At 34.0% G+C, this 26188-nt stretch overlaps 2 protein-coding genes across 5 annotated transcripts; one reads left to right on the top strand and one right to left on the bottom strand.

Moving 5' to 3' along the window:
- Positions 1 to 16373: 16373 nt before the first annotated feature.
- LOC126722293 (UPF0481 protein At3g47200-like) lies at positions 16374 to 17758 on the top strand. Its single transcript, XM_050425450.1, has 4 exons — positions 16374 to 16636; positions 16669 to 16852; positions 16935 to 17247; positions 17419 to 17758. The coding sequence occupies exons 1-4, from the start codon at positions 16379 to 16381 to the stop codon at positions 17756 to 17758; spliced, it is 1095 nt and encodes a 364-aa protein (XP_050281407.1). The 5' UTR covers positions 16374 to 16378.
- A 2868-nt stretch (positions 17759 to 20626) lies between these two features.
- Positions 20627 to 25691, bottom strand: LOC126723183 (uncharacterized). Of its 4 annotated transcripts, none has more exons than XM_050426487.1 (3): positions 25442 to 25691; positions 24779 to 24833; positions 20627 to 23111 (listed from the first exon to the last, which is right to left on the bottom strand). In XM_050426487.1, the coding sequence occupies exon 3, from the start codon at positions 23088 to 23090 to the stop codon at positions 20697 to 20699; it is 2394 nt and encodes a 797-aa protein (XP_050282444.1). In that variant the 5' UTR covers positions 23091 to 23111; positions 24779 to 24833; positions 25442 to 25691; the 3' UTR covers positions 20627 to 20696. The 4 variants fall into 4 exon arrangements, 2 of the variants coding, with proteins under 2 accessions (XP_050282444.1, XP_050282446.1); XR_007654184.1 differs by lacking the exon at positions 20627 to 23111 and adding an exon at positions 23438 to 23733; XM_050426489.1 differs by lacking the exon at positions 25442 to 25691 and having other exon boundaries at positions 24779 to 25363.
- Positions 25692 to 26188: the final 497 nt, after the last annotated feature.

Here is a 26188-nt window from a genome sequence, read left to right as displayed (position 1 = left end):
ACTAGGTGTTTTATGGGCTTACAGGACGACTGTAAGGACCACCATAAGGGAAACTCCCTTCAAGTTAGCCTATGGAAGTGAAACAGTGATATCTGCAGAAGTGCATATGGTAAACCACAGGGTGATGCAATATCAAGACGAGGATAACGAGGAACAGCTTCGCATCCACCTCAATCTGATGGATGAGGTAAGGATGAACATGGAGCAAAGGACAGCGAGGTATAAAAACCTCATGGCTAGACAAAGTTTGTGTTGCTTTCCATTACTCGCATGTGTTCGTTATTAGCATTATATGTTGTGTTTTAATTCTCTAAAGGTGTGTTAGTTTTAAAACTATGCACTATTATGGACGAAGTCATAGATTTGGTCCATCTGTTTATATTTTTAATTCCCTAAAAGGCATTAGCTTCGAAGCATGTGCCATGCTTGTGGACAATGTTTATGTTACATATATACAGTTTGGATTTCCAATCTATGTGATGTATGAATTTCTAAAAATCTATGATCTCATCCATAAGAAGGCTAAAGGCCTAAGACGAGTAAAATCTCTGGATGCAGGGAGGTAACGTCTACTAAGCTTTCCTTAAAATAGGGGTAAAGCAAAGAAAAATAAGCTTAAGGCAAATTCGTCTAAACAAGAGATATTCATCCAACCAATGGACGCGAAAGTACGTGCACGTAAGAATATTCAAAGTCCATGGACAAATATAACCAGCCAAAACAATCCAATCTTTGGATGAGTATAAAGCTGGAAACGTCTTGCCTAAAGATGAGTCCTATGGACAAAAAATAGAACCAGATACCAAATCTCTGGACGATCAAAGTTGGCAAAAACCCATTCCATTCATAAAATGAGTTACACTTACAACATTTAAAGAATGGTGAAAACTTTGAACATGAGGAGTTTATATTAACAAGGACGAGTTAAGTGCCTCCATGAGTGGACGGACCACACTCAAACCAGCATAACAAGGATGTAAATAAAGAAAAATACGTCCATACAATAACATGTGCAATAGAAAACGATGGAAATAAACATTCATAAAAGTTTAGAAAAAGGGTAGACGACCATCGTCTAAAAACCCTTATAAAGTAAAAAGCAACTGTCTGGAAGCTCGTCCCAAAACTTATGGACAAGTGAAATGTACTTGAATAACTTCAAATTGGTCCAAAACAACGGACCTCATAAAAAAGAAAAAAAAAAAAAAAGAGAAAGGGAAACTAAGGCATTAACATTTAACATTTTCATTATGGGGGATCATCTCCAACATTAGGCATGTCCTGGGTAGGCTGAGTAGTGGCATCGTCTTCGATATTAACATCTTCAAAGCTTGTCAGGAGGAGAGAGCTTGCAGCACCAAGGTTGAGCTTGATGGAACTAAAGTCAACTTCAGGGAAGTTTTCCATGGCGTCCATGTGAAAGTCTTCAAAGTAAGCTGCGTAGTTGGTATCCAACAGATTAGTGAACTGTTTAGAAGCTCTAAACTCCACTACCGCGTCTTCTTTGGCCTTATTAAGAAGGGTACTTAGCTTGTCATTCCTTTTTTGAAGGTAGTCAAGACGAGTGTCCTTCTCAACAATGTCAGCTCTGAGCTCTTTGACGAGAATCTGCAGCTCCTTGGCCTTTTCTTTAGCCTTGGCTGCCACCTCAGCCCAACCCTTGCAGTCATTCTTAACCTCCTGGATCCTTGTCTCAAGTAAAATCCTTGTCTTGTCAATTTCTATGGCTTGCTTGGACGCAACGATGAACTTTGACATTGCCTACACAAGTGATTAAAAATTCTGTTAGAATATATATATATATATATATATATTGACTTGACAAGACGAGATAAAAGTAATTACATACCTTGAAAAGATCATGAACAGCAGAGTGCTTAAATTCTCTCAAGGACATGTCATAGAACGCAGCCACGTCCTCGCCAATCACAACCTTCTCAAACCTTTCCCAAGCCAAATCCTCGTTTTCAAGAAGGTTCATAAGAACCCTCTGAGAAGGCTGAGATGAGGTAGGTACAATAGTTTTGGACGAAGGAATGCTAGCAGGCTCAGACGAGTCTATATCCTGGATTTGAATGGACGGCTGCTGAGGGGTAGGGAAAGTAGGAAGGCCAAGCTTGACAACCCCAGGCTTGGATGACCTATGCTTCACCCTCTTCTCCTTGCGATGGCTTGGAAGATTCTCCAAGCCAATAGCCTTTGACAAATTTTTCCTTTTATCCCTAATGGCAGGACGAGGTTGAGATTGGACCTTCTGCCTAGTTATCTCGTCCACCGCCTCCTTGCCTTTATTTTCTTTAATGGTTGCCATCCTTGAAAAGACTCTTAAAAAAAAAAAAGAAAAAAGAAAAAGAAGAAGAAGACTTACGTCTACAGACAGTGAGTCTCGTAAGCTAAAGCTTTTGTAGATAGCTCAGGACCAAGTCCCTAGATGGCAAGACGTTGAAGGGTAACTAAAGAGTGGAAATCTCTTTCAGTGTATAGACGAGCCTTCTGGACGCGTTCAAGATAGAACCTGCTCAAAGATGGTTGTCTAACACTTGCCAAAAAAAAAAAGGTTAGATGATTATAAACAAAAATAAAATATATAATAAAGATAATAAAATGATAATAATAAACATACCTTCAGGACAAAGGTTCCCTAATTCTCCAGTATAGGGGCAAATGGATTCCTGCAAACCTCAACAGGGTGTCCAGCCTAAAAACTAGAGATGAAGAAAAGCTTCGTCTTCCAGTTCCTATCTGATGTGACAAGTGTTTTTATTAGTCTACAATCTTTCCCTCTAGCTATGAATTGGTAAAAGCCAAGGGATTGGTTAATTTCAGAGGGCTTGTAGCAGTAGAGGAATTCGTCTATAGTGAGAGGACGATCCCTTTCAAACACCTCCCTCCACAAAATTTGCATAGAGACAACTAGCCTCCATGCGTTAGGGTTAAACTGACATATCCCAAAACCTAACCTGATGAGTAACTCCCTAGCAAAGGCATTAAGGGGCAACCTAAGACCTCCTAAAAGGTAAGCCTCATAAACACCTATGCCAAAATGGGGTTGGTAACACCATTCCCCACAAACAGCTAACCTAGGGTTTAGGTTGTCTGGAATTTGGTACCAACTCCTAAGGGATGCTAACCTCTTTTCATCCGTCTTAGAGTGGACACCTACAGCACGACTGTATATCATTTCAAGCTTGTCTAGAGGAGTGGACGAAGGAGCACTTGAGGTACCAGCCCTAGACCCAGACGCTGCCCTCGTCCTAAGTTGCTCCTGAAAAACCTCTAAGGGAATCCTAGGAACACCAAACGTGTATTCCTTGTCTGTAGTGTTCCCCCCACTACTACTGTTACTACCACTACTGCTATCACTACTGGAGCCACTAAAACTAGTAGCATCATGGTACTCGTCTATAACCTTATCAAAGCTATTATTAGACGAAGAAAGGACAATCTCAGACATTTTGAAACTTGAAGGAAAACCTAAGAATGAGGATGAAGAGAGTACCTGGCTCTAGACGAAGGAGAACTAAGGACGCGGAAATACTTCTAGATGAGGCACTGGATGAGGAATGTCAAGGAAGAAAATTTAGGAAATGTGAAAGGTAGGAGATGAATTCCACTATTTATAGGCAATGAAGTTTGGCATCTAAAATGACGTGACCAACCAGAGAACGACACGTGGCATGTTCCTCGAAAAGGTAAATCAACACGAACAATCACCAACGAGGTCATGACACGTGGCACAACATCTCACAACTAACCTAAAGGCACGTCCAAAGAACAACAGTGAGCTTTACAATGCTGTAGACGACCCTTGGACAAGGGGGGCAATTGATGGTGAATTGCAAATTGAACAAACTCCAATTCGTCCATGAGGGTCGTCTAGGCCAAAAAGATAAGAATGGTTATACCTAGCAGGACAGTCGTCCATGGGCGTATGGGTCGTCCATGAGGAAAGCACCTAGACGACCCCCGACACTTAGGAAAATTCTAGAGAGATCTATCTACAAGAACTAGTGAATTGAACCATGTGTTATTATTTCGAGGCATGAGTAAGATCTTGGTTCATCGCTATAACTTCCTACCAAGTACTTAACTTCCAATGACAGTTATAGAAGATATGATTGAATATTCTAACTCCTATAGCAGTTGTGGAAATTAACCCTGAATCTTCAGACTTCCTCAAATATAAGGGAAGTTACAAGACCAAGAACCACTTCAAGAGCACACTATATAAACACTCATTCACATCAAATGAAGGTAAGTTTTAGATGACTCCTAAAAAGTTGGAACTCTAGAATTTAAGAGAGAAACTAATTTAAGAATTAGAGGGTTCTTGGCCGGTCCATCCTTGGTCACCTTTGATCATGTGTTTTCCTTTTCAGGCCTTTCAAGCAATCACTAGCCCATTAAAGCCCACAGCATTCAGCCTACTGATTTTCTTTGCATCATCACTTGTTTCTCCTAATTATGAATATTTGGTCTTAGATTCGTTTAGACAACATGGTTCGTACTTGGGTCAGCCTTCCTTTAAAGCAATCCAGTTACATGACAGGTTTTTTAATTTGAAAGATTTTGGCCTAAGATTTTGAGAATTTTCTTGAGAGAGTCAGAGAGGTGTTTGGTTCCCATTAGTTTGGAAGATTTGGGCCCAACTGCATGTAGTTCTCTCACGGACTGGACATTGTAGATCGGGTTTGCTAATGGAGAGCAATATGGCTAGACATACCAAACTTGGCTATGCATGTACTTCTTCCATTTTTGTTAATCTAATTAATTGACATGTCATTTTTTATTACTTTTTAACCGTTGTATTAGTCATTTTTTTTCTTAATATGTCTATACTCTCTTAAGTGACCCTTGCTAATATTTTTATGAATAAGATTTATCTCTACATTTAAGCTAATTTTTTCATTTTAAATCCTTTTTTTTGGTGTATTTTTCACTTATTTTTTTTAAACATTATCATTTTAACTACTAACATAACGGAATAATGGAGAGGAGATAGGTTTTAACATAAATTCACATTACAAACTCGATTTCAATTACTTGAGACAACTTTACGCAATGAAGCTAAATAAAATCAAAGCCAATCATAAACTCGACTTTACGCAATGAAGCTAAATAAAATCAAAGCCAATCATAAACTCGATTACCTAGAAAGGGACATCATCTTGAAATAATTTGTTAGTGTGTGTTACACATAATATACATTCATGCACAATCGCTCTTTGTAGATTGAAAGTCTGTACGTGTAAATGTGATAAGTATATATGCCCTAACTATATATGATGACAATTTTGTATAACTGACTTATGCTTTTTTAAGCAAGAAGCTGACGGAATGAGTAGTGGCGGTGCCACGTTAAGGGTAGCACCCTTACCTGAAAAAAAATAATTTATATATAATAAATTTTTTTTTTATTTGAATACCCTTTAAAAAAAATTTGGGAACACCCTCAATTCTTTTATGCCAATAAAATTAAATTTTGCTCCATTATTTGTTCTATTTTCAAGTAAAAAGAAAAAGCCCCCAAAAAAAAAAAAATTTAAGATAACAAGCCCATTTTAGGGAAAAAAAGCCCAACATCAATCCTAAACAAAACTAACCCAAACGGATTCTCAAAAAAATTTTAGTTAAATTTTTATTAACTAAATATGGCCCAACCCAAACAGATTCTCAAAAAAAAAAAAAAAAAAAAAAAAAAAAAAAAAAAAAAAAAAAAAAACCAAAACCCAAATTACCAATACGCGTCCGCTGATTGATCAAAATCATCAAACGGTAAAGCAAATTAGCAAAACTAAAATCAGAATTGAACTCCTAACCTAAAAGAAAAAAAACCTCATCAACGACCAAGCTCCAAGCACATCAGCGCAATGGCGCCTCCGCCTAGACCGTCTCAAACTCGAGCAATAGAGCACATCGGGCCTCAAACTTGAGCAACAACGATGGCGAGATCGGAGATCGGATTAGAGATTGATTGGCTTGCCTCATCGCCTTGACCCTCATCCCTTGAGTCCTCGCCTCGACGTGCTGCTACAACACCGCCCCTCAGGCCTCAAGGTATTTCAGTTCTTTACTTCTCTCTCTTTTTCTCAATAAGTCTAGCTATCTCATCTAAATCTTACATCTTTGGCTTTGCTAATTGTTGTGCTCTGATCTAAGAGTGACTGAGTGAGAGTGGAGCTTTCTCTTTCTTTCTCTTTGAACTGAAATGAGATTCTCTTTATCTCTCTGTTTCTCTATGTCTAAATGTCTAATTGCCTTTACTTTATAACTTTATTTGACATTTTGACTTTATTGGTTTGTGAGTTTGTCGTTTTGTGTATTGTGAATTTTGTGTGTTGTGAATGTTTTATATGTTTAATATTTTGTGGAATGTTGATTGGCTCTTGTGACTCTTGTTTTTAGAGTGGGTAGTGGTTGGGGGCCATGGGGCCGTGGGGTGGGATATTTGAATTGGGGAAGTGGACAGGTAGAGGTAGTAAAGGCTGAAGGCATGCAGAGGTAGTATAAAAGACAAAAAATTAAATTATGTTAGGCACTAGGCAGTGGGTTGAACCATGGATAATGCACATGGGGTGTGTGCGAGATTGCTAGTAGTCAATAAAGAAAAATAATGAAGCAACTAAACAACAATAATTAATAATTTAATTAACTTATACATTATAAAAGACAAACAAATTAAATTATGTTAGGCAGTGGGTTGAGCCGTGGATAATGCACAGTAGGTTGTGTAATTTATACTCCTTAAGGAACATTCTGAGAAAGTTCCTGGAGCCGCCACTGGTAATGAGATTGTGAAAACTAAACTAAGAATGTTCTACAATTATTTGATAGTAATTGGTTGCTCTACAACATATACAGTTTGTAACAAAATAGAGATGAAGGAAGAAAAGATGTGTGAACACACAAGAAGAAAAGAGAGAGAAATTGAGAGAAAAGATAAGAAACTTTCTCTAATTCTTGTAATGGATGAATCTGTACACTTATTAGGCTTATATACATCTCTGAACCTAAATACCCAAAACAGAGTGTAACGGAATAACAGAAGCTAAGGGAGCTAGTTACAGCACGTGTAGGAATCAGTTACAACACACATGCGATATAATCTGAATTAAATAAACAACTAAGACTACATGTCGTTTAGCTGCTCTTCTAAGTAGACTTGTAGCTTAGCTTGTTTGTGGTGTCATTTTACTCTTCTTTTCTTTCTTCTTATTCTCTGATCCTTTCTTCTTAATTGTCTGATACAGTTCATGCACAGTATTTGTTCATTTTGAACTCACGGTCTAGATGAAAATGGGAGTATAAATTGATTCTGCTACAAGAAGCTACCGAGCAAAGAGACTGTGTAAACAAGCTAAGAATGTTCTGCAACTACTTTACAGCTTTTTCCTTTTTTAATAATCACCTATTAATTCATCTTATCAACCTTTTCTTTTCACCATTAATCATTAATTATTATTCTCTTTTAATTCCTAAATTGATTAAAAATCTAACTCCATTGCAATTTAAAATTTTATATCTAACGAAACTTTTATATATTCTCGACTTTCCTTGGTGTAGTCAAATTAATCCTCCCCAAGGTCACTTCTTATACCTACTCTACCTATCAACGTAATTTAGGTATGTACTTCTCTTCTTCTTCTTTTTATTTTATTTTTATTTTTATTTTTTATTTTTTATTTTTATTTTTTATTTGCTTATTAGACAAAAGGGAAATTTGACGTTTGTGAAATCCATGGTACAATTATCAAATAGTGAATAGGAATTTTTTATATATTCATGGTTTTTGATACTCTACTAGTGGTTGTTGCTAATGACCCAACAAGAACAACTAAAAAATTATTTGGATTAAACCCTTCGTTAATTTTTCTTTTACTTATACATTTGCAGAATGCATATGAAAATTACTTATTTATTGCTAATATGCCTGTTTTTAAATTAAAATTTTATGTTCTACTATTTGAGTAAATTTACCAATTTTGATAAAGACCCCTCATATAAGTATTAGTAAAATAGAAAAGGTGAAAAAAATAATTTTTAAATGCTTATAAATTTTGCTAGCTAATAATTTGTAAATTTGGTGCTCTTTAGATAAATATATACTATGGTGATTGGTTTCATAATTTAATGCTCATTCAGAAACAAAAAATAAAAACTTTAATCATTCAAAGTAGGAACTCGTTCAACTCATTACATAAAAATAATTTCTAGGTATATTTTTCCTAAAAATCGATACTAAGGGTTTGTTTGGGATTCACTTATTTTACTGAAACTGAAAACATTTTACTAAAAGTACTGTAGATAAAGGTAAAAGTTAGTTGAAATAGTACAGTAGGATCCATGAATAATACCAAAAAGTGCGTTAGGGCCTATGAATAGTAGTAAAAATAAACTGAATAATAAAATAAGCTGATTTTTTAATTTTTGCCAAACACACACTAAGAGAGACACTATGACTATGAGTTCTCCTCGGCAGCTTGGCTTGCACACTCAGTGACTCTCATATGTTACAGTAAAAAAAAGCAACTCTCATATGTTATTCTCTCTCTCTCTCTCTCTTCCACTTTCTTCATTTTTCTCTTCTTTATCATCATTTTAGACTCTCACTCTATTACTTTTCTATTAGCATTATCAGTTCTTACTTTAACTCTCATCAGTTGCCTTTTGTCTTTTCATTTTTTAGTAGAAGGAAATTGTAAAACTTCATATATTTGTGTGTTTTTCCCCTTTTTGGTGATGTCGATATATTTAAGTTTTTTTTTTTTTTTTTTTTTTTTTTTTTTGTAATTATGATTTTGAATAATCTTTGTTTCTTTTTTACCGCCTTAAAAAAGTTTCTTAGAGTCCCCACTAGGTATGAATGGATGATCAGCCAACATCCTTTAAAGAAGATGGGCTAGTGTGCCCTTAATCCAATCTAGTTACAAGGCTTAGGTTTGCTCCCTTAAAAGTCTGGACAAAAGTCTTGAAAGGGGTGTGTGGTACTTTTGATAGGAGGATTTGGGCTCAACTATAGTTCCTCCGACAGTGGAGTTTGTAAATCATGTTTGCTAAATAGAGCAATATGCCTAGACCTAGTAAACTTAAAACTTGAGGCCTAGACTCCCATTGGAGCATCAGCATCAGTTATGCTAAACAAATTCTATTTTCACACACCAAGAGGCCTTTTTTTTATTTTTTTTATTTTAAGACATCATTTTACAATAAATTCTACATCACATCTCTTATTTTTCCACATTGCCCATTTAAAAAACTTAAAAACTTTCACACCTTTTATTTTAAAAAAACAAAACAAAAAAAAAAGCACCCAGCATCCCACTCACTCATTCACTCACTCACCCATCGTCGCCGAACTCACCCCACCGTCGAACGCAACCATCAGAATCCACCACCTAACCCACCCACCCTATTGCCGAAATCACTAATTAGAACCTATCCCACCGCCAAAATCACCCATCCAAACCCAATCATCAACCCACAGCCAAAAAAAAAAAAAACCCCATAGGAAGAAAGAGATCTAGACGGCATGGCTTGGTGGAGGCATGGAGGCGAGACTGGTGGCTTATGAGAGAGGAAGAGAGTGAGAGAGAGAGGCTGAGATATAGAGATAAGAGAGAGGAAGGCATGAGAGAAAGAGAGAGGGAGATGGGAGAGAGAGAGAAAGAGAGAGGAATGGTACTGTTCATTTATGCTAAATTCTTTAGCATTTAGAACATATGATGTGAGAAGTCTTTTAGGTGTTTGGTGTGCCAAATGCCAAATATTTGGCACACCTAATGTAAGTGCACTTAGTTTTGGGTGTTGTACATCTCTCTGGCTGATTGACTAGACACATAACAGAGCTTCCTTTGTTCAGCAGTCAAACCCCATAGGGGCACTTGATTCTTCTTGTCCAAGTGTAATGTGTTATGCTTTCTCAAGAAAAAAAAGTGTAATGTGTTATTGTGTTATGCCTGGGAAAATTACCAATTTGGTAAATATTCCTACCTTTTATGTACCATCCATTTCATTTAATTGTGGCAGCTTTAAGTGATGAAGCCAATTAAAACACACGCAAACATTTTTTTTTTGGTTAAACTACAAAGGGCACTCACTAAATTTGATTGAAATTCAGTTCTTTAAATTTCAAAATTATTCAATTTAGGTCTTTTATCCAATTTTGTTAAAAAATTGTTGTCAAGTATGAAATTAACTAATGAAAAAGATTTTAAAAAAATTCTTACATAAAAAATTTATAAAATATTTTTAATTATTTTATAGATTTTTTTTTCATGTGAAAATAATATTTTTTTAAGGGAAAATTTTTAACAAAATTGGAAAAAAATGCCTGAATTGAATAAATCTGAAATTTAGAGAACTTAATTAAACGAAAATAAAGTTAGAAAATTGAAATGAATTTTTACTAAACTTAGAGGGTGCAACTTGCATTTTAGCATTTTTTTTTTTTTTTTTTGAAAAAAGGGTGAAAATGGGGCTGCTCTTGTATTTTGGCTAACGATGATATCTAGAGTTCTTTGAGCACCCTATTATTATCTCTGGTAAAGTCCTTTAGTATTGCCACAAGATGTGAACGAAAAATTTTGAACCAAGAACTTTATGAATCTTATGAGACCTTAAAAACCACTTGGCCAATATCAGTCTTCAGCTTTCAAATAGTTTTTGGCTAATATTGCACGTTAATTTTTTTGGTACCCTTTGTTCTAAGCCAATCACATACTCCATTTATTAGGGGCATCATCTTGATATGTGTTGTTGATGTTTTACGCGTGGGACAGCAACGAGGGGCCACATATTACATAAATTCATGAACAGTTTGTTTTAACCTGATGCTATAGGTGAAGTAGAGAGAAACTTAAATTGCAATTCCAAATTAGATCTCTAATTTTATTCCACGTGTCCAAATTATAATTTCAAATTTGAACTCCAATTCTGTGACATGTCTTTCCTCAATCTGTCTAAAATTAAGTGGGATCAGATTATGCTGTGCTCTTTTTTTTTTGGGTGAATAAAACATTCTGCTTTTCACATCCGCGTATTTTCAGGTTCACCTCCCCTTCTACAATAATCAAAACCCAAAATCCTTCATCTCCTTCAATATACAGCTCCCCTCTTCTTCAATTAATGCTATGGAATTTCAAAAGAATATCTCGGTGTCCATGATGCATGTATTTCTGTATCTTATATAGGTAGAGGTTCTCCATCTATTTCGATTGTGCTTTTCTTCACAATTTTAAAGGTGCTGCTCTGCAAAACGAAAGGTTTGATTACTCCTATTCCTTCGTTTTTGTGAATAACCAAATGAAAACACCCAAAAAAAGAAAAAACTAAATATCAGGAAATGTACATAAATTTAAAGGAAAAAAAATCATATTCCCAAATAGAGAAAAAGATATATGAAAAAGGAAGAAAATATACCTGAGTCTTGAGACTAAGAAGCTGATCCGTTAGCATGAGAAGCCTCAACCGATGGTGGACAGTGAGGCGAAGCCGTGAGTGTGGTGATGAGGCGGAGCCACCTCTTCAAGCTTGCCCTCTGTCTAGTGGCGGAGCCACCTTCAAGCTTGCCCTCCCAAAAAAAACTTCAAGCTTAATGTAATTTTAGCAACTTACCTAATCTGCACCACCATATAGTTGCAAACAACACCTCTAAATCTCCAGCATCCTTTTTTATTTTATTTTTTTTGAAGAGAAATCTCCAGCATCCTAACTCTTCTACCTTTTTTCTTCCAATTCTTCTTTCTTTATTTCTTCATCAGTTCTTCCGTCATTTTTATGAAGCACAGAGAGTGACTTTTTGATTTTACCAAACATCATTTATCAATTACCCATCCTACCTCCACCACGTGTATGGTTGAAAGTTGAAACTAGAAGTCTCAAAATTTAGAGTCCCTAAGTGGTCAGGTAATGGTATGGGTCATAAAAAGTAAACAGTAATTAATAATTTTATATATATATATATATATATATATAAAATAAACAACAAGCTTAACTTTATAACAACTAGACGGTTGTGAATCAGGTAGAATTTTTTATAACTTTAATTTTTTATTTATTTCCTTTAGCCATGTCTTCTGTTTGCGGCAGTGTTTAGCCTGCTTCTTGTCCTGTAGCCTAGGCTGATAGTGGCTCATTTACCCTATTCTTATACTTTTGTACTCTTGCCACTTTTTAATATATCAATTCTCCCTTCTTCAGTCAAAAAAAAGGTAGAATTTTTTTTTTTTTTTTTTTTTTTGGGGTAGAATCATCAGGTAGAATTTCACATCTTTATTTTGTGTGCATTTTTTTTTTTTTTTACATGCGTTTCACGCCAATATTTTTACTGTTTATTTACTATTGCAGTTACTGTTTATAAATACTCAATATTTGACTGATAAAGGGTCTTTAAACAAATTATTGTCTTAACAAAGGTCATTTATGTTTTTACAATTCATGTCCTTATTTTGTGTGACTTTTTCCCTCCAGATTGTCGTAAAATTGGAAAACTCTATTGCGAACGAACTGAGGCTTTTTAGCTACTACTTATTTTCTTATCAAAGGTCAGCTCTTTTTTATTGTTTATGTTATTATTATTGGTCAATTATTTGATAGGTTGTTCATATTCTATTTATTAGAGATATAAATCTAGACTAAATATGTGTTGTAGTGTAAAGTCTAAGGTCCCCGTTTGGTAGAGTAGTTTAAGAACATATTTTCAATTTTTATATAACAATACATATATTTTCACATATTTTTTCACCAAGGTTCATCTTTCTGTGTAAAATATATATACTGCTAAGTTTTGTTAACTAAGCCTTTTAAACATGAATAAACTCATGATTAACAATATATCCATTCCCGTGCGGTAGCACGGGGCTACATATTAGTTTTGTATAATTGACTATCGCTTTCTCTAGGCTGCGTAAACAATTTAAGAATGTTCTGCGACAGTTATTAGTTTTTGCTTTATGGAACAAAATATTGAAGATACTGCTACTATGTTTGTGAGAAGAGTAAAAATACGTCAACTTTAAATTTAAAGCACAAAAAAGAAGAAGTGAAATTAAAGTTTGTGAGATGCTTGTAAACTTGTGAGAATGACGTTGTCCGTACCATGGCATGTTTTGTGCTTCTATGTCAAAGAGAGAGAGAGAGGATCACACGGGCTATAAATAGGATTGCAAGAAGAGAGTATGGTATTACTATCAAATTCACAAACGAGAGACTTAATTATGTTAGTGTGTATTTAAGAGGTGCTCTCAAGGGTAAAAGCTAGCATTTTTTCTTTTCGGGCCTGTTTGATTGGTAAGATTTTCTATTATTGCAAAATTAATTTTCATGAGTTTAATTTATACTTATGTATGTTTAAATTCTTGATAAAATTAGATCCATTTTCGGTAGACCCTAAGAAGTTAGTTAGAAATCACATGGCCATTAGCGAACGTGAGATTGGAATAAAAAAAGTTTGTTAGTTTTAGGGTTTTATTTTTTGCCATTTTAATTTAGTGCATGATGTGAGATTTGAATTATTATCTTTTAGTTGAATGTTATGATTCTAATATCTCATATGGATTAAATGTAAGTTAAATCATATGTTTATAAGCTTTTGGACACTCTCTCCTTATAAGCTGGTTTTCAAGGGTGAGTTTTATCCACTGATTTGTATCAGTGAAACTTTAGAATCTAATAAATTAAGATTTGGATTTTTTTAAAAAAAATTAATAGTGATGATGGATTTTCTAATAATTTAATCAACTAAATTCTTATTTGGTAACTTGTTGGATTTTTAAAAAAATTAAAATGATAGTATGGGTACATCAAGTTTTATTACATAAAACTTACAAATAAGTTTTCCTACATAAACATTATAAATTGACGTGTCGCTAATTACAAAAAGGAAATTAACTTATTTATTTCTTAGTTGTAGTAGTGGTATCAATTAGATTAATTTTCCTGTCAATTTGTAAACCTTTTATTGTGATTTTAAAAACTAGAACAGTCAAAGAATCGGAAAAGTAGCCGGTTCACAGTTTTTATCGATTGAACCAGAGGTTTTTATGGTTAAAACACATTTTTTTACTATTTGTATTGGACTAGTTGAACTAGCCAGTCTGATTCGATTTTTAATACCATGCTTTTTATCATAAATTTTGTGGTAGTTTAAGCAATTTTCAAAATTTAATATACATTACAAGATTCTAAACGTTTGTTTACATAGCATATGTTGCGAAGGAGGGGGGCTTTGGAAAGTACACATATTTATAAATAAATAAAAGAGCTTACATATATAATTTAAGATCTCTATAGGTCATAATCGAAAATTTGAGGGTTAATGCCATAATTTTAAACAATTTTCTCTTATATCAAATTAAAGAATATATATTTAATTTTCTATCTAAAATTTTTTTAATTCAAAATCTTTTTAAAAAAAAAAATTTGAGATACAAAATTAATAACAAAGTTTTTGCATTCAACTTTTGCTTAACAACTCATTTTCATTTGATAATATGACTATTTAATATATATTGTGAAATAGTCAATCTTGGATAGGAGTTATTAATTAATTTATAGAGAAATTCTTTCTATGGAAGCCATGACTTTAAAAACCGAAATGGTCAAAGAATCGAAAAAAAGACCGATCTTTACTTTTTTTCGTTTGTTAAAATAGATTGGTTCTAGGTTATTAACTTAAATATTACTTGTGAGAATAAGCTTAGTGGTAAAAGGGGAAAAATAATGGAACAAAGTTTAGCTACAAAATTAGTTATAGCCTAAGGCTACAACCTTACTCAATAAAATAAACATTACTGCATATTTTGAAAATCTAACTATCGAATTGCATGTTTTTTACATTCTTAATACATCTGTCAAATTTTGTACCAATCGAATATTATTTACTATATGATCTATAAGCTTATATTTTATGCATAATTTTAAACTATAATAACTTGCAATTTAAACAATTTATTGATAATATAACTATTGATCTTTAATTTTCCAGAAATTTTGAAAGTATGAAGAATATAAGAAGAAGATTTCATCTAATGGTGGATTTATCAAAATTCATCTCTAATAAAAAGATATTGAATAAGGTTGTAACTTATGACTATAACCAATTTTGTAGCTAAACTTTGTCTTAAATAATGAGTTTGATTGCAACTGATTTTCAAGAGATACTTCTAGAGAGAGGGAGCAAAAAAGAATATATAGGTTATTTTATTTTTTAAACTAGAAATTGACAACCTTTTCTAGACCAAAAAAAAAAAATCAATAGATAGTACATATATTTTATTGTACAAGCTAAAGTACATATAATCAATCATGCTGTTGTAATTATAATGTGTCAAATTTCACATGAAGTACTCTTTTGACTATTGTGATGCCTACATTAAAAACTAAAACCATTCTACTATTAAAAAATCTTAATTATTATTAGCTTGAATGTTTTATTTTTAATCGTATAATATACAATGTGCAATAGGAAAATTTTCCTATAAGCACAAATACACATTTTCTTAAGACAATAAATGTTTGTTTATTAATTTTTTAGATAAGTTTTTAAATTCATTTTCCTTAATAATATTATATGTTTTTTTTTTCTTGTACAATTGAATATCTTTAAGTACTAGTGAGGATCGCTTTAGTGGCTATTAAGTTTTTTTGCAAGATGAAAATACCTAATATGAAATAGTCTTGAAGATAGGCATATCAACCTGTGAGGGCTAAAGAAGGTATAGTAATCGAAGCTATTGCATTTCACTTAGAATAATATGGATAATTATACTTTACCACCCTAAACTATACTTCAAATTACACTTTATATCTTAAACTTTCAGAATGCACGATTAGCACCTTAAACTATAACTTGTGTTATACTTTGTACCCCACTGTTAATTCTACCATTATTTTGGATTTAAAAAAAAAAAAAAAAAAAAAAAAAAAAACCAGAGTTTACGGTGTAAAGTGTAATTGAGAGTATATTTTGAGTGGTAAAATGTAATTTTTCATTTGTTTTAAAGGGATTAAAAAGATGGGTAATTGAGTATTTTCATGTAATGTCATCCAAGATAATGGCAAAATTGATGACAAGTGCAAAGTATAATACGAGTTATACTTTAGGGTGCTAATTGTGCATTTTGAAAGTTTAAGATATAATTTGAGATATAGTTTAAGACAATAAAATTTAATTTCCTCGAAATAACACGAGAAATTAATGATGTCATTGTAGTGGCCAAGAGCCCTGTAATTCAATGGCATTCACCGGTTTAACAATAATTGAACTTTCCAAAAAGGGGGGAAAAAATGAAATTCCTTTAAACTTCTAGTGATTACTGTTTTCGTGTCATTAGGAAAAATGGACTTCGAGAAAATAATTGTTTTCGTGTCATTAGGAAAGATGGTGCTTACTAGTGTTGCTGTTGACATTCCTATAGTCTTTGAAGATAATCTTATATGCGAAGATCTGATCATTGACGTTCCACTAGTCATGGAGCCAGTCCAGTGGCGTGAGTGTTGCATCTACAAGGTCCCCAAGAAACTTCGCCAGGTAAACAAAGAGGCCTATACTCCAAAGCTAATCTCAATAGGCCCTTTTCACCATGGTGAAAAAGATTTGAGGGGTGAAAAAGAATTAAGGGACGAGGAAAATGAAGACGTACCGAGCGTATGGAAATGCTGAAAGTGAGATACTTCAAGGATTTCTGTTATAGGACTGGAAAATGCCAAAAGGAAATAGCTAGGATCATTGAAGAAAATGAAGTAAAGATTCGCCATTGTTATGCAGAGATCTCTAAACTAAACAGCGAAGACTTTGTGAAAATGGTTCTAGTGGATTCAACCTTTATCATTGAGCTCTTCTTGAGGAGTCAAGAAAATAAGAAGAGGAGTCAAGAAAATGAGCCAATCTTGAGGAGTCATGAAAATGAGCCCTTCTTGAAGAATGATGCGAAGAAAGAAGATGAAAAAGGATTATATATTAAGTAAACCATGGCTAGAGCATGGCATCAAGAAAGATTTGATGTTACTTGAGAACCGACTTCCATTTTTTATTCTTAAGGAGTTATATGATCAAATTTCCTATTCTGAGAAAAGCAATGAAATTTCCTTTCTTGATCTTGCTTGTGGGTATTTTTCTTTTTCTAAGTCAAAAATACCAGATGGGAAGGAAGTAAAACATTTTACTGATTTGGTCAGATATTCCTACTGTCTATCTATTCAATACGACAAGGGAGACACTATTTCTAATCTACATAGTGCAACAAAGCTGTAGGGGGCAGGAGTAATGTTCAGAAATGATAAAGAGAGTCAGAGTAGGCCACTTGACATTCAATTCAAGAAGTTGCCGCTCTCGGAAATATTTCCTTGCTTCAATATCTCGTGGTTCTTAAATTGCTTACCGTGCTTAAAATGCCTTCCATGCTTGTAATGTATGCAAACTTTGTTGAAGGTCCCAAGGTTAACTGTGGATGATGCAACTGAGGTCCGTTTCCGAAACCTCATGGCATTGGAGCAATGCCATTATCCATCTGAATCTTATATATGCAACTATATTGTGCTGTTGGATTATCTTATCAACACTAGAGAAGATGTGGAGTTGTTCATTGAAAATGAGATTATAATTAATGGGTTAGGCAGCAATGAAGCAGTTGCTACTATGGTAAACAACCTAGGCCTTGAAATTGTGGAAAATCATTCCCATTACGGAGAAATGGCTAAAAAGCTTAATGAGCACTGTGAGAATTGTTACAACCATAATATGGGAACTTTGTCACTTTGACAAGTACATATTTCTCCAATCTTCGGAGAGGCACTCTAACTGTTGTTGGTCTTGTAGTCTTTGGATTTTCTATCTGGAGTACGATTAAAACTTTCGTAACTCATCAAATAGATTAAGTCCACTGCGTCTGATCACTGTTTCTTGTGTGGGTAATGCCTATTATACATTCTTCTTTTAAGAATAACTATTTAATGTACCACCGTATATCCTTGGTGCGATTGTCACTTCACAAATATAAGTGTTTGTGAGGTGTGGGGAGTAAAGGCCGGAGTTTAAGTCTCCAGGAGAAAATTTCACACATATATACACTTAGATTAAGGTAGAATAGAAATTCTATCTTGTTAAAAAAAAAAAAAAAAAACCATCCAATGTCAATGTCCTGTGTGTTGCGCATTTGCTACATAAGTTCATTTTAATAATTTTAATAAGAAAAACTATTTCTATGGCTCATATAGTTTAAATTACAAATTACATGCTCTAACTTTGTTTAAAATTCAATTAAATCATGCAACTTTTGATTTATTCATTTTAGCTGTATAATTTTTTTATTTTTTATTTTGTGTGTGTGTGTGTTTATCGTAGTCCTTTTGTGTCATTTCATGACAATGTGCTGCGAAGTGTCTTAAAAATTGACATACGCTAGTTTTTAATTAGATTGGCTAAAATATTGTTTTCATCTCTAAAATTTGTACAAAATTTGTTTTTTGTCCGAAAAGTTTTGTCCTTCCGTCAACCTCTGTTAACTTTTATCCTATGTGTCTAAAAGAGTGTTGTAATGGTATAGTTTTAGCATCAAATAATTTGACATGGACCAATTCATATTTTTAGGGGGGAAAAAAGACAAATATCACTAAAAAATGGGTTCTTACCGACTGCATTTTCTCATTGTTTCTCACCTAGCCAAACACAAACAAAAAACCATGCTTCTATGTGATGAGTCTAATTGCCATTTTCCATTAAAGACGACACCATTGCAAGTCCTTCCATTTGTAAATATATATTTCAATACCATCTCTTTAAGTATGATGGGGACAAGATATGGACAAAGCCAAAACTTGGAGTTAGGAAATAGAAGTAAAAAAAAAAAAAAAAAAAAAAAAAAATCCTACGGAAATAGAAGTATACCATCTCCGTAGTTTCTCACTTTCTCTTCTCTTGAGTAGGCTGCTTAGTAGTTTTGTGTGTGTCTTTTATGTGTGCATTTGCTATTGGGTAAGGGAAAAATTATTTTGTTTAAAATTTGTTAAAGTGTTAGGTTGTTTGTTTTGAGTAAAATTGATTGATTGGGCTTATTTATTTTTTTTTTTAAAGCTTTGCTATTGATATTTTTTGTTGTTGTCCTAATTTTTTTGGTTTATTAATTTTATTTATTTATTTTAGATCTATAACTTTTTTAATGGACTTTAAAATGATTAATGATATTGTTAAAGGGGGACCAAGTGTAATTTTATTGAACTAAATTGCTAAATTAAATTAGTTTTTTTTTTAATTATAAAATTTGGGGGGCATTGCACGTTGCAATTTGCACCCAATGCCAATGAATAGCTCTGTCCCTGGGCTGGGACAAGATACAAAGAACGGTCATCGTCCACTTTTAAGACAATTTACAGACAACACAATTACTAGTCTAATTGCCATTTGCCATCGCCCAGAAAAAAAAAAAAAAAAAAAAAAAAAAAAAAAAAAAAAAAAAAAAAAAAAAAAAAAAAAAAAAAAAAAAAAAGAAAAAAAAAAAAAAAAAAAAAAAAAAAGAGAAGCGCATAATTTTGATTTTGATTTACCCTCACGGTAATTTTGGTAGGAGTGGAAACATTTACGTTGTACTTTGTTTTTTACAAAATTATATTTGAAACCATATTGTTTTGAAGTATTAGAAATTAAATCTTATGACTTAAAAAGCAATAAATTGAGCCAATATTTTAAAAGAGATTAAATTTTACAAGGACGTGGTGTAAAACCCATGTTTTACCCCTCTAATTCCAATATGCCACATTATCTTATCACATATTTAAGAATAAACATAACCACACTTAATCAATTTTAATATCCATATATAAATCCAACTAAATTGGAAATTTATTGAGATGTTATTAGGTGTGGAAGGATGTATTGAATTTTAAGTAAAATACTGACATGGCAATCACTTATTGGATGGTGTAAAACATGGATTTTACACCCCATCCTTATATAATTTAATCTCATTTTAAAAAGGTAATAAATTTAACCCTAAGCTTGAGCTACACTCATGACATAAATTAAAAATGGCAATAGATAGGGTTTTGGGACATAAATGCATTTTTAAACTCAAACCATCCAATTTTTTTACATACTAACCCTTATTATTATTATTATTATTGAGAAGAAAGACATCAAATTTAATTAAATAAAGAGGCAAAATCAGCTTGAACAACTGAGGGGTTAGACAAAATGTTGTGTTTTGATATTTTAAAGAAAAAAGAAAAAAAAAAAAAAACTTTGACCTACACACTCAAGCCCCCATACCTACTTAAAATTGAGTTGATAAAGCAAAGAATTTTACTGTAGTGTTTGGTTCAAAGAATTTAGTGTGATTTTGGATAGTGGCAGGTTACATGTTTTATGCGTTTGCATGTTTTTTCCCTAGGTCCCGTGCACTGTTCACGGAACCCGCAAGTACAGAATCTGGCTTCCACGGCACTATTCACATATTTAAAAATTATTTTGCTATATTGTTTTCAGTTTTCAGTAATAAGCGGTATCTAAACAGACCCTTAATGTCCCCAAACATCTAAATTTGTAAGGTTGTGATGCCTAAATGTCTAGAAATGTAAGTATAACAAACTTTGGATTAATTAGAAATTTGTTAAGAACAATCAAAACCACCTTGTTTAGTTGTTTAGATGGAGTTAAAAGATGTGCATAAGCTCGCTCAACCGTGAGGTCCAAATTCTTGTTTCTCTTAATTATGAATATTCAGGCTTGGATAATCAATGCAGTATGACTTAACTTTTATTGGATCCATTGTAATTCCATCCTTAGATATCACATGACCCAAGAACATTACTTGATTCAACCAGAATTCACACTTCTTCAACTTAGCATACAACTTCCTTTCTCTTAGAATCTGTAAAACAATCCTCAAGTGTTCTTCATGCTCTTCTTGACTCTTAGAATAAATCAAAATATCATCAATGAACACAATGACAAATCGGTCCAAGTACTCATGAAATACCCTATTCATCAAATCCATAAAAGCAGCAGGGGCATTAGTTAATCCAAACGGCATCACCAAAAATTCATAATGACCATATCTAGTTCGAAAGGCCGTCTTTGGTATATCCTCACCCTTAATCTTCAACTGGTGGTAACCAGAACGAAGATCACTCTTAGAAAAGACTTGTGCTCCTTGCAACTGATCAAATAGGTCATCAATACGAGGCAAAGGATATTTATTCCTTATGGTGACTCTATTAAGCTCACGATAATCAATACATAATCTCATAGACCCATCCTTTTTCTTAACAAATAAAACTGGAGCTCCCCAAGGCGAGGCACTAGGGCGAATAAATCCTTTGTCCAACAATTCTACCAATTGCTCCTTAAGTTCTTTCAACTTTGAGGGTGCCATTCTATATGGTGCCTTAGAAATAGGTGCAGTGCCAGGAAGGAGATCAATAGAGAACTCAATCTCACGATCCGGGGGCAACCCAGGTAGATCATCAGGAAAAACATCTGAAAATTCCCTCACAATGGGAATGTCTCCTATCTCCGATTCTCCACTTTGTAACTCCACTACACTAGCAAGGAATCCTTGGCATCCCTTTCTAAGCAAGCGGTTTTCTTGTATGCATGATATCACACGAGGCATAAAAGGCAAACATGAAGCCTTAAATAGAAATTCTAATTCACCTGGAGGCCTAAACACCACCTTTTTCTCAAAACAATGCACACTAGCATGGTAAGAAGCCAACCAATCCATGCCCAAAATGACATCAAAATCATGCATATCTAACAACACCAAATCAGCCAATAACTCTCTACCCTCAATACAAATAATACAAGATTTAAGCACAAGATTAGTCATTAAAGTATCACCAACAGGGGTAGAAACCGATAACTCAAAATCAAGTAGTTCAGGGCTCTTGTCATGATTTTTAGCAAATGCACAAGAAACAAAAGAATGCGTAGAACCAAGATCAAAAAGAACTTTAGCATGTGCAGAGAACAAAGGAAGTATACCTGCCACCACTGTATCCGTGGCCTGAGCATCCTGAGTAGTCAAGGCATACACTCTACCTTGCACCTTCTTCCCATTGTCATTACCCTTTGCAACTTGAGATGAGGAAGAGGAACCCGAGCCCTTAGAACTTGGGCAATCTCTAGCAAAGTGTCCGGGTTGCTTACAAGTAAAGCAAATCTTGACCCCATCACAATTTTGTCCATCATGAAGTTTACCACAATGAGAGCAAGATTTCTTATCACCAGACTGAGGATAGGCATTCTTGCTATGCCTAGAAGATTGTCCTCTATTACCCGAGTTTTTAAAGAATCCTTTCTTATGCCCTTGACCCTTACTGTGTTGAGAATGAAAGGGCCCTTGCTTCTTTTCACTCTCCTTGGAACTGGGGTTGTACTTAAAGTCTTCTTCAAGACTCATTGCCTGCTTCACAGCCTTCGTAAAAGTATCCACTCCAGAGGCTATAATGAGAGGGCGAATCCTACCATCAAGGCCCTCCCGAAACTTTTTCACTTTCTTGGACTCATCCGGAATCAAGTAAGGAGCAAAGCAAGAGAGCTCAATAAACTTAGCAACATACTCCTCCACTGTCATAGCCCCCTGAACCAAATCAGAAAATTCTCTTGCCTTACGGTCCCTCACTACATCGGGGAAGTATGTCCTATTGAAAACTTCCTTAAACTTCTCCCAAGTAATGGGAGTGCCCCTTCCCAACTCCGTACTCAACAATGGCTCAGTGCTTGACCACCATCTATCAGCAGAACCCTGAAGAGCATAAGTGGCATACAACACCTTCTGAGCATCAGTACATTCAAGGGCTCTCAGTAATTTTTCCATCTTTAGCAGCCAATTCTCTGCTGCCATAGGATCAGGTCCCCCATCAAAAGTTGGAGGGTTTTGCTTACGGAACTCCGCAAAAAGGCAATCCCCCCTCCTACGTTCACCACCTTGGACTGCTCTAGCAATCCTAGCATAAATCCTGTCTGCCACCTCATCAATCTCGCCACCATCAGGAGTGACAGATCTCTCACGCTCTTGGCGTTGCCTATGGCCATGCTCTGGAGCTGTAACCTCATCCACATGCCTTACTTTACGTGCTTCCTTTTTAGGAGGCATAATGTACCAAGGTACTTATACCTATACCCAAGAAACAAGCAAGTAAATCACAAGGCAACATAGAAGGTTAACATAGAAAAGATAGGTAAGGAAAAAGAATGGCAGGTGGAAGCTGAAACAAAGGAACAAAATAAAGAATTCATCAAACCCCTAATGCTCTGACTTAAATCAAAATTAATTCCTATTTTCAAAGTCTACAGAATCATAACCTAATCTCTGATACCATAACTGTCACGCCCCAAACCCCAAAGGATCCAAAGCATGAGAGAGACGTCTTAAGTACCTGTAAATTTTTCCTTTTTGACAATTCAATCCACCAAATTTTTATCAAGTGCCAACCACAAGAATTATCATAATAATCCCATAGAATATACTTTCAGAGTAAGTCAGAGCTCTAAGCATTAATTACAAGGACCATAGGCCACAAAAGAATAGAGGTCTGAATAAAACTATTACATAACAACAGCTTGTCCCATCAGTGGAAATACAGTCATAACCACTATAATATACAAAAGAATGAGTCAAGCCTAGTCTAAGATGTACATCATCTAATATATCCATTACAAAAATTCAGCCTCTATCAGTAGTTAGTCTAACTACTATTAGCCACCAAAAAAGCTGTCTCAAAAGATTGTTGCCTACTCTGAAAAGTTTATAAAAATAATGGAATGAGACAAAGCCCAGTAAGTAGCACAATAATGGGGGTGGGGGAAATGTAAGTTTCATCTTCAATAATAATAATATGACAAGAATGATTACATAATGAAGCACAAAGTTTTTCAAAGTAAATACCTTGAAACTATATACCATAATCTGTGAGTATCAACAATATAATTTCTAAAACCATTATATCTAACATAAGATAAATTATCACAAATCTACCACACTATCATATAGACCGGTCAGGGGATCCACCCATTCACAACTGGCATGATATTATCCTCTTTGGTATGCAGACTCTTGGTCCCATGGACAGCAGCCTCACCCATACCCTCAAGGTTTTTCTCTCCCCCCATGGGCAGCAGAGAGAACGCGTCAAATAGGACCTCTCTTGCATGTGGTCTTTTGGCCCCATGGACAGCAGCCTCACCCACACACAATCAAGGAACCTCTTCCCCCCATGGACAGCAGGGAAGAACGCGTCATCCAAAGTTAAAAGGGCACTGACCTAGATTTGATTCCATTGTCACAAAGACTACGGAAACCAAATCGGGTGATCACCGGGAAATCACACATGGCATAGGGCTAGAATCACATAAACTCACAGATTACCTTACTTTGAAACACATAGTTCATATCCAAATAGTTTCAGAAAACCTTAAATAATCTAACTTCTACAAAGTTTGTAAGGTTTTCAAACTTCATTCTTGTCAAAAGATTTTCTAACAATTTCTCAAATAATACAAGACAAGATAAACATCTTTAACTTTTCAATACACCATAAAATCAATGATTTTCTTATCAAAGATTAAATAAAAGATGCTCATTTTTCCATATCAACAATTCATGCATTTCCCCAAATGTAATATCAAATATGATGCATTTTTCATATATAGTAAGGGTCACAGCACAATACTTTTAAGAAAGCATATATCCATATATATCATTTTCCAAAATTTGTTTGACTCAAAAACAATATTTATAAGATATGGTTATTTTCCAAAAATACCCATTAAAAAGCTACTTACCTCGCAACCGCAAAAATCCTAATTCTCCAAGCTCCAAGGGGAGATTAGCTAGAACCTAAACAATGTCAAGCAAATCTATCACAATGAGCACAAAGCTTGAAATTGTATCTAACTACAAATTAGGAATTGCCAAGTAAGAACTCAATTAGGCAAGCCTAGTATTCAACCTCACATGTAATGTATTCTACTTCCAAAATTTCTCAAAACACTTTAATTTGCAAGGCATAGACTCCCATTTATACTCATAAATCTTTCAAGGTGTCATATCTAACATCAAAACCTCCACACTTTACAAGTGCTTCCCACAAGATTTTTATAACATCATCAAGTGACCCATGACACCAAAATAATAATTTTCTCCAAGACAAACAATTTAAATCTTTAACTAGCTCCAAATAATCAATAAAAATTATATTCATCATCTATCACATATTATAACTCAAAACCTCTAAATTTTCACCACAACAAGCCTTAGATAACCATCATTTTAAAAGTCATGAACTCACTCATCAAATACATCCACCAAGACCAAAATCCATACATATAAACACATGAATATCATTTCCAAAGCTCTTAAATCACATGAATAACATTATTAAAGTTTGAATAAAATAACCTCAAACAAGAACATAATACTCATCAAAAAAAGATTTGAACTTTTACCTCAAATAAAATAATGAAGATGCTTTGGAGTTCCTAAGTATTTTTCCGATGATCTTGTCGGAAAAATGATGGTGAGATAGTGTATTTTGGAGTGGGGGTTGGCGGGTGAGTGTGTATGTGTTTCAGCAAAATGAAAAGAAAAGAGAGAAAATGAAAGAAAGAAAGAAAGGAGAGAGCCGGCCAAAAGAGAGAGGAGATGTGGGTGAAATTGAGTGGATGAGAATGATGGATAGTGGGGTTAGGTGGGGGCACTTGTTGTCCACAAAATTCTGACTTACTTTTTTTTTTTTTTTTTTTTTTTTTAAAACTCACGGGATGCTACATATATCCCATTAGATTTAGGTTTTCGTGTATCTATTCCACCTTATTATTCTTGTTCAATTGCCATGTGAACCAATTTGGTATATATCCCTACTTTGATCATGTAGCATCGATTCCAGTCACTTCTTATATATTTATATACTCCATACATACAACAATATAATATTTATACAAACCACAAAGGCTTAATTCTAAAATTTTGAGGTCAGTTTTGAATCTTCGACAAATTAGTTAGGGTTGGATATATATATATATATATATATATATATATATATTCTTTTCTTCCATTTTACTTTATTTAAAGTCATATTGTTTGTTACTCTAATTAATTAATATGTCACTTTTTAAATATGTTTTCCTCCTTTTGTGTGTGTGTGTGTTTTGTTTCCTCAACTTGAATAAGGTCACTCTTTTTAGCGGCTGAAT

The sequence above is a fragment of the Quercus robur genome, chromosome 4 (genome assembly GCF_932294415.1).
Source record: "Quercus robur chromosome 4, dhQueRobu3.1, whole genome shotgun sequence".
In the NCBI taxonomy this organism is placed as follows: Eukaryota; Viridiplantae; Streptophyta; class Magnoliopsida; order Fagales; family Fagaceae; genus Quercus; species Quercus robur.
The sequence above is the reverse complement of the archived record's forward strand: the minus strand, read 5'-3'. Positions and strand labels throughout refer to the sequence as shown.

Coding starts and splice junctions, on each gene's coding strand:
- LOC126722293 (XM_050425450.1), top strand. CDS start 16,379: ATGGTGCTTACTAGTGTTGCTGTTGACATTCCTATAGTCTTTGAAGAT. Junction 16,637..16,668: donor GGGACGAGGAAAATGAAGAC/GTACCGAGCGTA, acceptor CTGAAAGTGAGA/TACTTCAAGGATTTCTGTTA. Junction 17,248..17,418: donor CTACATAGTGCAACAAAGCT/GTAGGGGGCAGG, acceptor ATGTATGCAAAC/TTTGTTGAAGGTCCCAAGGT.
- LOC126723183 (XM_050426487.1), bottom strand. CDS start 23,090: ATGCCTCCTAAAAAGGAAGCACGTAAAGTAAGGCATGTGGATGAGGTT.